At 51.2% G+C, this 14,641-nt stretch overlaps 1 protein-coding gene across 1 annotated transcript in view; it reads left to right on the top strand.

Moving 5' to 3' along the window:
• APC2 (APC regulator of Wnt signaling pathway 2) overlaps positions 1-14,641 on the top strand; it is a 195,848-nt gene that overhangs the window by 152,381 nt on the left and 28,826 nt on the right. The window contains exons 10-11 of the mRNA XM_078669362.1: positions 5,188-5,614; positions 6,082-6,177. Coding sequence (XP_078525488.1) covers positions 5,188-5,614; positions 6,082-6,177 — 523 coding nt within the window. The remainder of the gene's footprint in view (positions 1-5,187; positions 5,615-6,081; positions 6,178-14,641) is intronic.

Here is a 14,641-nt window from a genome sequence, read left to right as displayed (position 1 = left end):
TGTGATGTCCTGGGTAGTCATGGTTGTCATCTGTGATGTCCTGGGTTGTCATGTTTGTCTCCGTGGATGCCCTGGGTTGTCATGGTTGTCTCCTGTGATGTCCTGGGTAGTCATGTTTGTCTCCTGTGATGTCCTGGGTAGTCATGTTTGTCTCCTGTGATGTTCTGGGTAGTCATGGTTGTCTCCTGTGATGTCCTGGGTAGTCATGTTTGTCTCCTGTGATGTCCTGGGTAGTCATGGTTGTCATCTGTGATGTCCTGGGTAGTCATGGTTGTTGCCTGTGATGTCCTGGGTAGTCATGGTTGTCTCCTGTGGTGTCCTGGGTAGTCATGGTTGTCTCCTGTGATGTCCTGGGTAGTCATGGTTGTCGCCTGTGATGTCCTGGGTAGTCATGGTTGTCGCCTGTGATGTCCTGGGTAGTCATGGTTGTCTCCTGTGATGTCCTGGGTAGTCATGTTTGTCTCCTGTGATGTCCTGGGTAGTCATGGTTGTCTCCTGTGATGTCCTGGGTAGTCATGTTTGTCTCCTGTGATGTCCTGGGTAGTCATGGTTGTCATCTGTGATGTCCTGGGTAGTCATGGTTGTTGCCTGTGATGTCCTGGGTAGTCATGGTTGTCTCCTGTGGTGTCCTGGGTAGTCATGGTTGTCTCCTGTGATGTCCTGGGTAGTCATGGTTGTCGCCTGTGATATCCTGTATAGTCATGGTTGTCGCCTGTGATGTCCTGTATAGTCATGGTTGTCTCCTGTGATGTCCTGGGTAGTCATGTTTGTCTCCGGTGATGTCCTGGGTAGTCATGTTTGTCTCCTGTGATGTCCTGGGTAGTCATGTTTGTCTCCTGTGGTGTCCTGGGTAGTCATGTTTGTCTCCTGTGATGTCCTGGGTAGTCATGTTTGTCTCCTGTGATGTCCTGGGTAGTCATGTTTGTCCCCTGTGATGTCTCGAGTAGTCATGGTTGTCTCCTGTGATGTCCTGGGTAGTCATGTTTGTCACGTGTGATGTCCTGGGTAGTCATGGTTGTCTCCTGTGATGTCCTGAGTAGTCATGGTTGTCTCCTGTGATGTCCTGGGTAGTCATGTTTGTCACGTGTGATGTCCTGGGTAGTCATGGTTGTCTCCTGTGATGTCCTGAGTAGTCATGGTTGTCTCCTGTGATGTCCTGGGTAGTCATGGTTGTCCCCTGTGATGTCCTGAGTAGTCATGGTTGTCTCCTGTGATGTCCTGGGTAGTCATGGTTGTCGCCTGTGATGTCCTGGGTAGTCATGGTTGTTGCCTGTGATGTCCTGAGTAGTCATGGTTGTCGCCTGTGATGTCCTGGGTAGTCATGGTTGTTGCCTGTGATGTCCTGGGTAGTCATGGTTGTCGCCTGTGATGTCCTGGGTAGTCATGGTTGTCGCCTGTGATGTCCTGGGTAGTCATGGTTGTCTCCTGTGATGTCCTGAGTAGTCATGTTTGTCACGTGTGATGTCCTGGGTAGTCATGGTTGTCTCCGGGGATGCCCTGGGTTGTCATGGTTGTCATCTGTGATGTCCTGGGTAGTCATGGTTGTCATCTGTGATGTCCTGGGTAGTCATGGTTGTCATCTGTGATGTCCTGGGTTGTCATGTTTGTCTCCGTGGATGCCCTGGGTTGTCATGGTTGTCTCCTGTGATGTCCTGGGTAGTCATGGTTGTCGCCTGTGATGTCCTGGGTAGTCATGGTTGTCGCCTGTGATGTCCTGGGTAGTCATGGTTGTCGCCTGTGATGTCCTGGGTAGTCATGGTTGTCTCCTGTGATGTCCTGGGTAGTCATGGTTGTCATCTGTGATGTCCTGGGTTGTCATGTTTGTCTCCGTGGATGCCCTGGGTTGTCATGGTTGTCTCCTGTGATGTCCTGGGTAGTCATGTTTGTCTCCTGTGATGTCCTGGGTAGTCATGTTTGTCTCCTGTGATGTCCTGGGTAGTCATGGTTGTCTCCTGTGATGTCCTGGGTAGCCATGTTTGTCTCCTGTGATGTCCTGGGTAGTCATGGTTGTCATCTGTGATGTCCTGGGTAGTCATGGTTGTTGCCTGTGATGTCCTGGGTAGTCATGGTTGTCTCCTGTGGTGTCCTGGGTAGTCATGGTTGTCTCCTGTGATGTCCTGGGTAGTCATGGTTGTCGCCTGTGATGTCCTGGGTAGTCATGGTTGTTGCCTGTGATGTCCTGGGTAGTCATGGTTGTCGCCTGTGATGTCCTGGGTCGTCATGGTTGTCTCCTGTGATGTCCTGGGTAGTCATGTTTGTCTCCTGTGATGTCCTGGGTAGTCATGGTTGTCGCCTGTGATGTCCTGGGTAGTCATGGTTGTCCCCTGTGATGTCCTGGGTTGTCATGGTTGTCGCCTGTGATGTCCTGGGTAGTCATGGTTGTCTCCTGTGATGTCCTGGGTAGTCATGGTTGTCTCCTGTGATGTCCTGGGTAGTCATGGTTGTCCCCTGTGATGTCCTGGGTAGTCATGGTTGTCCCCTGTGATGTCCTGGGTTGTCATGGTTGTAGCCTGTGGTGTCCTGGGTAGTCATGGTTGTCGCCTGTGATGTCCTGGGTAGTCATGGTTGTCTCCTGTGATGTCCTGGGTAGTCATGGTTGTCATCTGTGATGTCCTGGGTAGTCATGGTTGTCATCTGTGATGTCCTGGGTAGTCATGGTTGTCATCTGTGATGTCCTGGGTTGTCATGTTTGTCTCCGTGGATGCCCTGGGTTGTCATGGTTGTCTCCTGTGATGTCCTGGGTAGTCATGGTTGTCTCCTGTGATGTCCTGGGTAGTCATGTTTGTCTCCTGTGATGTCCTGGGTAGTCATGGTTGTCGCCTGTGATGTCCTGGGTAGTCATGGTTGTCGCCTTTGATGTCCTGGGTAGTCATGGTTGTCGCCTGTGATGTCCTGGGTAGTCATGGTTGTCTCCTGTGATGTCCTGGGTAGTCATGGTTGTCTCCTGTGATGTCCTGGGTAGTCATGTTTGTCTCCTGTGATGCCCTGGGTTGTCATGGTTGTCTCCTGTGATGTCCTGGGTAGTCATGTTTGTCTCCTGTGATGTCCTGGGTAGTCATGTTTGTCTCCTGTGATGTCCTGGGTAGTCATGGTTGTTTCCTGTGATGTCCTGGGTAGTCATGTTTGTCTCCTGTGATGTCCTGGGTAGTCATGGTTGTCATCTGTGATGTCCTGGGTAGTCATGGTTGTTGCCTGTGATGTCCTGGGTAGTCATGGTTGTCTCCTGTGGTGTCCTGGGTAGTCATGGTTGTCTCCTGTGATGTCCTGGGTAGTCATGGTTGTCCCCTGTGATGTCCTGGGTTGTCATGGTTGTCGCCTGTGATGTCCTGGGTAGTCATGTTTGTCTCCTGTGATGTCCTGGGTAGTCATGGTTGTCCCCTGTGATGTCCTGGGTAGTCATGGTTGTCTCCTGTGATGTCCTGGGTAGTCATGGTTGTCCCCTGTGATGTCCTGGGTTGTCATGGTTGTAGCCTGTGATGTCCTGGGTAGTCATGGTTGTCTCCGGGGATGCCCTGAGAGGATGTGCCTGACCCCGGGGATGCCCGGAGTGGCTGTCCCCATCGTCAGTGATGTCCTGTGTAGTCATGTTTGTCTCCGGTGATGTCCTGGGTAGTCATGTTTGTCTCCTGTGATGTCCTGGGTAGTCATGTTTGTCTCCTGTGATGTCCTGGGTAGTCATGGTTGTCTCCTGTGATGTCCTGGGTAGTCATGGTTGTCGCCTGTGATATCCTGTATAGTCATGTTTGTCTCCTGTGATGTCCTGGGTAGTCATGGTTGTCGCCTGTGATATCCTGTATAGTCATGGTTGTCGCCTGTGATGTCCTGGGTAGTCATGGTTGTCTCCTGTGATGTCCTGGGTAGTCATGTTTGTCTCCTGTGATGTCCTGGGTAGTCATGGTTGTCTCCTGTGATGTCCTGGGTAGTCATGTTTGTCTCCTGTGATGTCCTGGGTAGTCATGGTTGTCTCCTGTGATGTCCTGGGTAGTCATGTTTGTCTCCTGTGATGTCCTGGGTAGTCATGTTTGTCTCCTGTGGTGTCCTGGGTAGTCATGTTTGTCTCCTGTGATGTCCTGGGTAGTCATGTTTGTCTCCTGTGATGTCCTGGGTAGTCATGTTTGTCTCCTGTGATGTCCTGGGTAGTCATGGTTGTCTCCTGTGATGTCCTGAGTAGTCATGGTTGTCTCCTGTGATGTCCTGGGTAGTCATGTTTGTCACGTGTGATGTCCTGGGTAGTCATGGTTGTCTCCTGTAATGTCCTGGGTAGTCATGGTTGTCATCTGTGATGTCCTGGGCAGTCATGGTTGTCGCCTGTGATGTCCTGGGTAGTCATGTTTGTCTCCGGTGATGTCCTGGGTAGTCATGGTTGTCATCTGTGATGTCCTGGGCAGTCATGGTTGTCGCCTGTGATGTCCTGGGTAGTCATGTTTGTCTCCTGTGATGTCCTGGGTAGTCATGGTTGTCGCCTGTGATGTCCTGTATAGTCATGGTTGTCTCCTGTGATGTCCTGGGTAGTCATGTTTGTCTCCTGTGATGTCCTGGGCAGTCATGGTTGTCGCCTGTGATGTCCTGGGCAGTCATGATTATCTTCTGTGATGTCCTGAGTAGTCATGGTTGTCATCTGTGATGTCCTGGGCAGTCATGGTTGTCTCCTGTGATGTCCTGGGTAGTCATGGTTGTCATCTGTGATGTCCTGGGTAGTCATGGTTGTCGCCTGTGATGTCCTGGGTAGTCATGGTTGTCTCCTGTGATGTCCTGGGTAGTCATGTTTGTCTCCTGTGATGTCCTGGGTTGTCATGGTTGTCTCCTGTGATGTCCTGGGTAGTCATGGTTGTCGCCTGTGATGTCCTGGGTAGTCATGGTTGTCTCCGGGGATGTCCTGGGTAGTCATGGTTGTCCCCTGTGATGTCCTGGGTAGTCATGGTTGTCCCCTGTGATGTCCTGGGTAGTCATGGTTGTCTCCGGGGATGTCCTGGGTAGTCATGGTTGTCCCCTGTGATGTCCTGGGTAGTCATGGTTGTCCCTTGTGATGTCCTGGGTAGTCATGGTTGTTGCCTGTGATGTCCTGGGTAGTCATGGTTGTCTCCGGGGATGCCCTGAGAGGATGTGCCTGACCCTGGTGTTGTCCTTCAGGTTGTACCTGTCCCAGGAATGCTCTCAGATACCTCATCTGCCCTGTCTGCTTCCTAGGTGGAGGTGGTGTTCTGGCTCCTGTCGATGTTGGCCACCAGAGACAAGGATGAGATGGCACGCACTCTGCTCGCCATGTCTAGCTCCCAGGACAGCTGCCAGGCCATGCGCAAGTCTGGCTGCCTTCCACTCCTCATCCAGATCCTGCACGATGCAGACCGCGACGCTGGGAGTCTGGAAGCCCTTGGCTCGGCAGGTCCAGCCGCGGACCGAGGCAGTAGTGGTGGCAGTAAGGATGCCCGCATGCATGCCAACGCAGCCCTACACAACATCATCTTTTCACAGCCTGATGAAGGCCAGGCCAAGAGGGAGATGCGTGTCCTGCACGTCCTGGAGCAGATACGCTCCTACTCCGAGACCTGCTGGGATTGGCTGGAGGCCCAGGAGAAGCAGCGCGGAGCAGGGAGACGGCCAGAGGGCAGTACTGGTGAGTACTGCACACAAGGAGAAGGGGAAAGGGGAGAGGGCAGGACTGGTGAGTACCACCCATGAGAAGGAGGGAAGAAAACAGAGGGCCGTACTGGGGAGTACGGCCACAAGGAACAGAAAAGGGGCTAGAGTGCTCTGGGATAGCAGCACAGTACAGGGCAGAGGAGGGGACGCTGGTTAACGGAGAGGTTTTGTGTAGAGGAAAGAACAGTGTTGTACAGAAGCTGGAAGGGGTTTAAGAGAGAGGAAGGGGTGGTTCTGGAGGCTGGGGTGTTGTATAGAGGGTGGAAGGGGAGTTGGATAGAGGAAGGGAGGATTATTGTACAGAGGAAGGAAGGGGCGTTGGAGAGAGGAAGGAAGGGGTGTTTGAGAGGGGAAGGAAGGGGTGTTGGAGAGGGGAAGGAGGGGGCATTGCATAGAGACTCTGGAAGGTCTGATGGGATATATTCCTCTTTTCCACTCCAGTGCCAGTTTCCATCGAGCCCCAGATCTGCCAGGCCACGTGTGCTGTCATGAAGTTATCCTTTGATGAAGAGTACCGGAGGGCAATGAACGAGTTAGGTACGTACCGTGCTACAGTATGGTAATGGGTATGCAATGACTACTACAGACCAGTACTGAGTAAGCAAGGATACTATGGGCCTACCCTGAGTGAGTGATGAGTACTACAGGGCTGTCCTAAAGGAACAATGGGGTATATTATCAAGGGGTTTTATCTCCGCTTTTTTGGCTTTAAAAGCCAAGAAAGCGGAGATAAAATTATCTCCCTATTACCAAGCTGTCGCTAACACCAGTTAGCGACAGCTAATAGGAGATAGCGACCATCATGGGCCCCACTTTGCATGTCAGTGATATTTATCACTAATGACATGCAAAGTGGGCGTGCCAAGATGTTAGGGACTGGAAACAGTCGCTAACATCGCTATCTCCTATTACCAACTTTTGGAGATATTCGCGCTAAGCGCGAATATCTCCAAAAGCTAACACCTGCCCTGAGCAGTTCTTAGCCATGTTAACCAATGGGAGGTGGATAACATGGCTAAGAGCATTTGCTCGATAATGCATGAATATCGCTGACTTTTCAGCGATATTCATGCATTGCGGCCGTTTTTTTTCGCATTTGCGATAAACCTTGCTAATAGCAAGGTTTATCTGCGATAAAAATCGCCGATGTGCGGCGATAATTTTTGTCTCTAAACAAGTTAGAGACAAAAATGATCTCTATTGGTTGGTAATATGCCCCTTTCTCCTTAGCTCTCTCACATCAACGAGGACGTCACAATGGAACGGCTCCACACGCGACTCTGCATGACGTCATCGGAGCCATAAAAAGATCTCGTCAGTGCGCTGACGACAGTTTCCTTTTTTCCGCACCGTTGACATGTAACGGTTTTTCCCAGGGCTCTACATTTCTGGGAGTGTCTTTGTTGCGAGTCGTAGTGTCTTTGTAGAATCGACTATGGCCGCTCAAAGAAAATCTAGTTTCAGGCCATGCAGGGAATGTGGGGGCCAGATGTCTATCACTGACCCTTATGAAGACTGTTTATGGTGTCTTCGGACCACGATGTTGAGGAGTGTTCATCATGCAGGCGCATGAATCCCAAAGCACTGAAAGAGAGGCCAAACTATTCATGGCCAAGGCCAAGAAGCAAAAAAGGGGTGAAGAAGGGTCGAAGTCCCGTTCCAAGTCACTGAGTCCGCATACTTCAAGGTCGTCAAAGAAGCACAAGAAAAAGTGACGCCATAGGTCTTGCATCGTTTGCCGAAGGACGCAAAGCCGAAGTCGGTGTTCCCAGTTCCCAGGCGTCATCGGAAGGATGAAATCTCTCCATCTCATTCTCCTGAGGTGACTCCGGCCCCATATCCTGCACCAAGAGTGGTGACTCCAACGGCTCCAAGAGAAGCAACTCCTCCACAGTTTTCTCAAGCCGACCACTCCACCTCTGGCTCCAGGGTCTCTGGCGCCACAACCAGAACCAAATGTGTTGCCTCCTCGAGCGGCTTCAGAGCCTGCAGTGCCGGATCCAGTGCATCCTACCTTCCCTACTCCGGGAACGGATCTGTCACATTTTTTAAATGTGATGTGCGGCTTGTTCGCCAGAGCGGCAGACCCTACTAGCACACCTGTTAGCCCCATGCTTATGCTGGCCTTTTCCCTGGGAGGTTTCCCACCTCATTTCCCACCTCATTTCCCTCAGGCAGCTCTTAAGCCTTTTACGCCGATGGCTCCAGGGAGATGGCCTTTTCCGACGCCGATGTTTTCGACACTGGAACAATCTCGGGGGGGGGGTGCCACTGGATGGATCTTCTCTGACGTTGTCTGATTCTGAACCAGCGCTGACTCGACCTCGACCGGCGTTGACTACTGTCTCAGTATTTTTCCCTTCGACGCCGATCCCGAAGTCCCCAGCGCCGCGTTTAGCGCCACCGACACCTGTTCCGAGGATGAGGTCTCAGAGAGGCACAGAGGTTATTAGAAGATGGAAGAATACCAGGAAGAGCATGAAGAGGCTGTGGAAGGGGAGATTGTGGATCCTGTTCAGGATTTTGAAGGTTTGCAGGAGGCTAGAGGCCTGGATACCTCTCCTGAATGGGAGCTCTCTTCTCCAAAAGGTCTCCCAACGCAGGGCGTGACATATTATCAGGCCGTGATCCGGAAGGCAGTGGATCTGCTGGGATTGCCTTTTCACACAGCGGAATTAAAATCTAACATCTTGACAGTGGTGCTCCATCCTCCTTCCTGTATCTCAGAGCCTTTACTCCCTTTTAACGAGGCATTGACTGAGCCCATTCTTGATGTCTAGCAGAAACTGATGTCTGCTCCAGCGGTGTCCAGGTCTGTGGCTAGGAGGTGCAAGGTGGCTCTGGGTGATCCTGATTGGTGGCCCAGGCTTCGTGCTCCTCAAAGCAGTCTGCAGGTTCCTTCCCATCTACACCTGCAGATAGGGAGTCGAAACGCATGGAGCAATCTGCGAAAAAGGTATTCTCGTCAGGCAGTATGGCCCTCAAGTTAACAAATGCCACATGCAATTGGGTCGCTACATCCACGCCCTTATGAACTGCTCCAAAAACTGCCTGAGAAAGTTCAAGGGCATTTTGTGGAGGTACTGACGGATGCCCAAGCTGCGGCACGCCAGGTAATACAGTCTGGTCTGGACACAGCTGACTCGGTTACCAGGGCGATGGGATCGTCTGTGGCTACCAGGAGGCATGCTTGATTACAGGGTTCAGGTTTCTCTCCTGATGTCCAAGCCACCCTGTTGGAACTGCCAGTCAATGGATCGCTCCTGTTTGGGGCCAAAGCGGACTCAGCGCTGCAGCGCTTTAAAGACAGTAGAGCCACGGCAAGGTCTTTAGGCCCAGGGGCTTTGAGCAACATCAAACGTTTTGTGGTTTTGGGAAGAACTTATCCTTTTGTGACGAGCAGCAGTTGTGGAAGCAGCAACAGCCGGCAAATTCCTTGTGCAGATCTCACAGGGGAAAGGGTAGAGGTCATCTGCAGGGTGCAGCACAACAGCAAGTCTCCTCCTCCTCCTCTCCTTCTTCCCCTCCAACTGGTGCACCAGGGAAGCAGCTCCAGCTTCACCATCCTAGAGCATGCTTGTCCCGTGGATGGGCGGGTGTCCCATTTTCTACAACATTGGAGGTCTGTTACTACAGATCTCTGGGTGTTGAACATCGTAGAAAATGGGTATGCCCTACCCTTCCGAGAGTTCCCTCCTCCTTCCCCTCCCCGCCAGGGTTTTTGTTCGGAAGAGCACCTTCTGCTCCTCCAGCAGGAGGCTCTGTCATTACTACAAAAGTGTGCGATCAAGATGGTTCCGGAGCAGGCAAGGGATCAAGGATGCTACTCCCACTACTTCTTGATTCCCAGAAAGGATGGTCGCTGGAAGCCAATCCTAGACCTCAGTGTTTTTGAATTTTTACCTCAAGCAGAAGATGTTTAAGATGTTGACCCTGGCTCAGGTTCTTCTGGCGCTGCAGCAGGGAGACTGGCTGGTGTCGATCGACTTACAGGAAGTGTATTTCCACATTCCCATCCTGAAGTCGCATTGGAAGTATCTCAGTTTTACGCTGGGGTCTCAACACTACCAGTTTGTGGTCCTTCCGTTCAGCCTTACGTCCACACCTCTGGTCTTCACAAAGGTGATGGCTCTGGTGGCAGCACATCTCAGAAGGTCGGGGATTCCTTTTTCCCCTATCTGAACGACTGGCGTCTCAAAGCAAAGTCACCAGAGATGTGTTGAATCATTTGCCAGTAACAACACAACTGTTGTTCAACTTGGGGTTTTCGATAAATATACCCAAATCTCACCTGGTGCCCTCTCAGTGCAACCTGTTCATAGGGGAGATGCTCAACACTACTGTGATTTGTGACTTCCCGCCTCTACAGAGGATTCAAGACATCCAGGCTGGGATTCCACTATTTCAGAATGGAGCGGCTGTTCCAGTCCTGAAGTTTCTGCACCTGCTTGGTCTGTTTGGTTCCTGTATATTACTGGTCAGCCATGCACCTTGGCACACGGGGGCACTCCAGGGGTGCCTCAGCAGAAGTTGTCTCAACGCAACAGAGATCTCAGGCAGTTGGTCATAATCACCAGAGACACTGCCGCAGAGCTGTCATGGTGGAGTGTTCCAGGCAACCTGTCCCAAGGGAAGGCATTTCAATCTCCTTCTCTGGTGGCCACCGTGATAACGGATGCTTCCACTCTGGGGAGGTCATCTGGGGGATCTAGAGGTCAAGGGCTTTTGGTCTCGAGAGAAAAGATTGTTTCACACCAATCTTCAGGAATTGCGGTTGATACGTTTGGCTCTCAAAGCCTTTCTTGCCTCCATTTGCGGTCAGTCGGTTCAGGTCGTGACGTTGTGGTACATCAACAAACAGGGAGGAGTAGGGTCGTATCTTCTTTGCAGAGAGGATCTGCGACTCTGGTCCTAGGCTCAGGACCATTAGATTTGCATGATCACAAATCATCTGGCCGGAGAACTGAATGTGTGTGCAGACCGTCTCAGTTAACAGTATTTGGCCAATTACGAGTGGTGTCTCCATCCAGAGGTGGTCCTTCACATTTTAAGGGTGCAGGGGTTTCCTCAGTTGAACCTGTTTGTCTCTCACAAGAACGCACACTGCCCGTCGTTCTGCAGTCTCCAGGAACCGACGCAAGGAGCATTGGGGCACACGTTTCAGTTAGATTGGTACTCACAACATCTTTACTCGTTTCCTCCCATACCCTTGATTCCTTGAGTTCTGAGGAAGATTCGGCAAGACCGGGCCCAAGTCATATTGATCACCCCAGATTGGCAGCGAAGGGTGTGGTACACGGACTTCCTTTGCCTCTAATCGTGCACTCCGCTCCATCTTCCTCTCGGGGCAGAACTCCTCTTGCATTCGCAAGTTGAGGTTCTACACCCCCACCTCCAGAGCCTGCGCCTTCATGCCTGGAGATTAAACGGGGCAACCTCAGCTCTTTCTCTCTCCCACCGGATGTGGTGGATGCTATATTATCAGCCAGGAGACACTCCACCAACTCTGTCTATTCTGGTAGGTGGGCCAAGTTTGTTAAATGGTGTGGGAGAGATCTATTGATCCCTTTTAGGCCCACTTGTCTGATGTTCTGAGTTTCTCTCTTTCCCTGGCACAACAGGGTTGTGCAGTACCTACTGTTAAAGGCTACTTGTCTGCCTTGTCTGCTTTTCTCTGTTTACCAGATGGTTGCAATCACTTCCGCTAGGAGGGTGAGTGAGTTGCAAGCTCTTAGCTCCAAGCCTCCATTTACATCATTCAATGCGGATATGATGGTTCTTAAGACAAGAGCTGCTTCCGTGCCTAAGGTGGTCACTCCTTTACACCTAGGGCATGCCATCACCTTACCCACTTCTCTACCCTCTCCTTCACCTTTCTAAGCAGGAGGAGAGACTTCGCCGCCGGGACCCTAAGTGGGCGTTCAGCTTCTACCTGGATAGAACCAAGGACTTCAGGTTGTACGACCCACTCTTCATTGGATATGTGGGCAAAATTAAGGGTAAGGCTGACCATAAGAGAACACTGTTCAGTTGGTTTATCCTCTGTATTAAGATCTGGAACGCCTTGGCCAAGAAGGAGCCTCCTGAAGGTATTCAAACTCATTCCACCTGAGCTAAGTTGTCTTCTTCGGCTAGAGGTGTCCCTGTTGTAGACGTCTGCAAGGTGGCATCGTGGGCTTCCCTCCACACTTTTGCGAAGCGTTACTGTTTAGACTCAGGGGTGAGGAGGGAGGGCCACTTTGCACGTTCTAAGCTGCAGGATATTTTGGTAAAGGCAGGCAGGCACACTTCGTTAAGATCTGGACTGCTTGGGGATTCAATTCAAAAGGTGAGGAATCCACAGGCAGATGTATCCATCAAAAGAACAAGTTACTTACCTTTCGTAAAGCATTGTTCGAGGCATATGAGCTGCAGATAGTACACTGTGCATTAGATCGCCACCTGGTGTTGGGCTCGGATGATTGCAGGTTGTTGTCTTCTTGGAAGAAGTCTTTGTTAGTCCCGATAGGTGACTCCTCCCTTGGACAATACTGCGCATGGGCATCGGCTCCATCCTCAGATTGTTTTTTTCCGCCACTGGGTTCGGATGAAAGTTTCTCCGCTCCGGCCAGAAACTGTTTTTCTGCAACTTTGACACGCAGAACTTCATAAAACATATACTACCTGCCTTCGACATCGAAGTTTCCATACCGGTCATCCAAGTGGGCCTATCGACGCCTTGCAGCCTGCGCCATATGGAAAGGACTCCATTCCGAAAATGCCCAAAATGTCAAGCAAAGTTCCCACATAGCGACCACCACGAGGTTTGTAACCTCTGCCTGTCGCCGGACCACAACGAGTCGACCTGCACAACCTGTGCTTCCTTCCTCTCGAAGAAAACCATCCAAGACCGGAGTGCCCGTCGACACGAGATGAGGAGAACAGCTCCAGCACCGGAAGACATCTTCGACGACGAGGTTCCACTCGTTCCCAAAGAAGACTCACCGGATCTCCTGATCGTCTCCGAAGCAGATGACTCCGGCGACTCCATTCCATCGGGTCAGCACGTGAGTACTACTGCCCCGGCCACACATACGCCCAAACAGAAGGCAAAGGTCAGCACTCGGCCCACTGGGCCCAGTCGAGACCGATCATCTGCTTCGAAAGTCCCGCTTTCAGACTCGACTCCGAAGAAACCTTCCACGCCTTTCGGTGCCTCGACACCGACCAAGAGTCTTCCGTCGGCTCCGAAAAAATTTCCTCCGCCTTCCGGTGCCTCGTCACCGAGCAAGACTCCATCGGCACTGAAGCCAAAACACCCTTCGGCTCCGACACCGAAAGAAGTGCCGATACCGAAACCAAAAGACGCACCTGCTCCGAAGCCGTACACGGTTCCGAAAAACACACAGCCTGATTCTGAGGTCTCCAAGCCCTCGAACATGCCTTCTAAGCCAAAAACGACACCTTCGGCGCCGAAACCTAAGCCACAGGACACTCTAATACCTTCCAAGGCTAAAGACACTAGACAACCTACGCCGGCACCGAAAAAATCAACGCTCAAGAAGGTTGTGCCTCAAGAGGACCCTTTTTCAACCAGATCCTCAACAGAAAAAGATCTTCATCGACCCGAAAACCGGTCATGTTGGTGCCACACCGCTCAAGAAGAGACCTGCAGCTACACCATCTACACCGGTGGTTCCTGCCAAAAAGAAGGACTGTGCAACCTCTCCTCTGCACTTTTCCTTTCCCGTCTCTCCTCCTTCTACCGCTCCTCCCTATATTTCACCTCAAACCTCTCCTATACAGTCTCCATTGTCACCATATTCGCCACAGAATGATGATGAATAGGATTTGGGTGGAGGGGACGGGGAAGGAGACACTGCATACCCTGTAGGCGAGGGCACGTGGAATTTTCCATACACAAAACCTGCGTCTGGGTGGGGCTTTCCATACCCTGCAAATGAACCTGATGTCCCTGAGACACCCTCATACCCATCTAAACCTTCTCCTCCTGAGGATACTATTGGGTTTGGCCAGCTGATAAACAGAGCTGCTACATACTATGGTGTCTCCATGCATTCTGAGGCCATTGAGGAAGATTTTCTCTTAGATACTTTTGAGCAGTCTCAGAGACCCGCTCAAATTCTTCCCATGATCAAAGGAGTGGTTAAGCATGCTACTGAGGTCTTTAAAGATCCTGTGCGTACCAGAATTTTAAACCCCAGGATTGAAAAGAAATATAGAACTGCACCCTCAGACCCAGTCTATATTAAAGGACACCTACCACTAGACTCCTTAGTGGTGTCCAACGCATGTAAAAGGGCCAATTCTCAGACTTCTGGTGAAGCACCCCCGCCTGCCAAAGAATCCAAAATTATTGATGCGTCAGGCAAGAGAATAGCTGAGCAGGCTTCCAATATATGGCGCATAGCTAATACGCAAGCCCTCCTCTCTCGTTATGATCGGGCTCACTACGACCAATTGGAGAAATTGCTTGAGCACCTCCCAGATCAGTACAAAGATCAAGCTACTGACCTCATACAGGAAGGCAAGTTAATATCTAACCCTTCCATCAAATGCGCACTAGATGCCGCAGACACAGCATCTAGGGCTATTAATACCAGTGTCGTTATTAGGAGACATGCGTGGCTACGTATCTCAGGGTTCAAACAAGAAGTACAAACCACCATTTTGAACCAGCCTTTTAATCAAAACCAATTATTCGGCCCAGAGGTAGACACTACCCTTGAAAAAATGAAAAAAGACACAGACACTGCCAAGTCTATGGGGGCCTTACAGTCTACCCCAGCTCGAGGTTCCTTTCATCGCTCCTTTTACAGGGGCGGCTCCAAACAAACTGGAACAGACACTAACACGTCTTTCAAGACACAAACCTCCTCCAACAAGAGTTACTATAGAGGAGGATACAGAGGCAATAACACCAAGGGCAGAGGTAGAGGTAATAACAACACTCGAGCCTCTTCCGCCCCTAGGCAATGTCTTCCCTATGCTCCCCCTGCAG

This window comes from Lissotriton helveticus, chromosome 12 (assembly GCF_964261635.1).
Source record: "Lissotriton helveticus chromosome 12, aLisHel1.1, whole genome shotgun sequence".
NCBI classification, from domain to species: Eukaryota; Metazoa; Chordata; class Amphibia; order Caudata; family Salamandridae; genus Lissotriton; species Lissotriton helveticus.
Note: the sequence above shows the minus strand (reverse complement) of the source record. Positions and strands in the feature narration are given on the sequence as shown.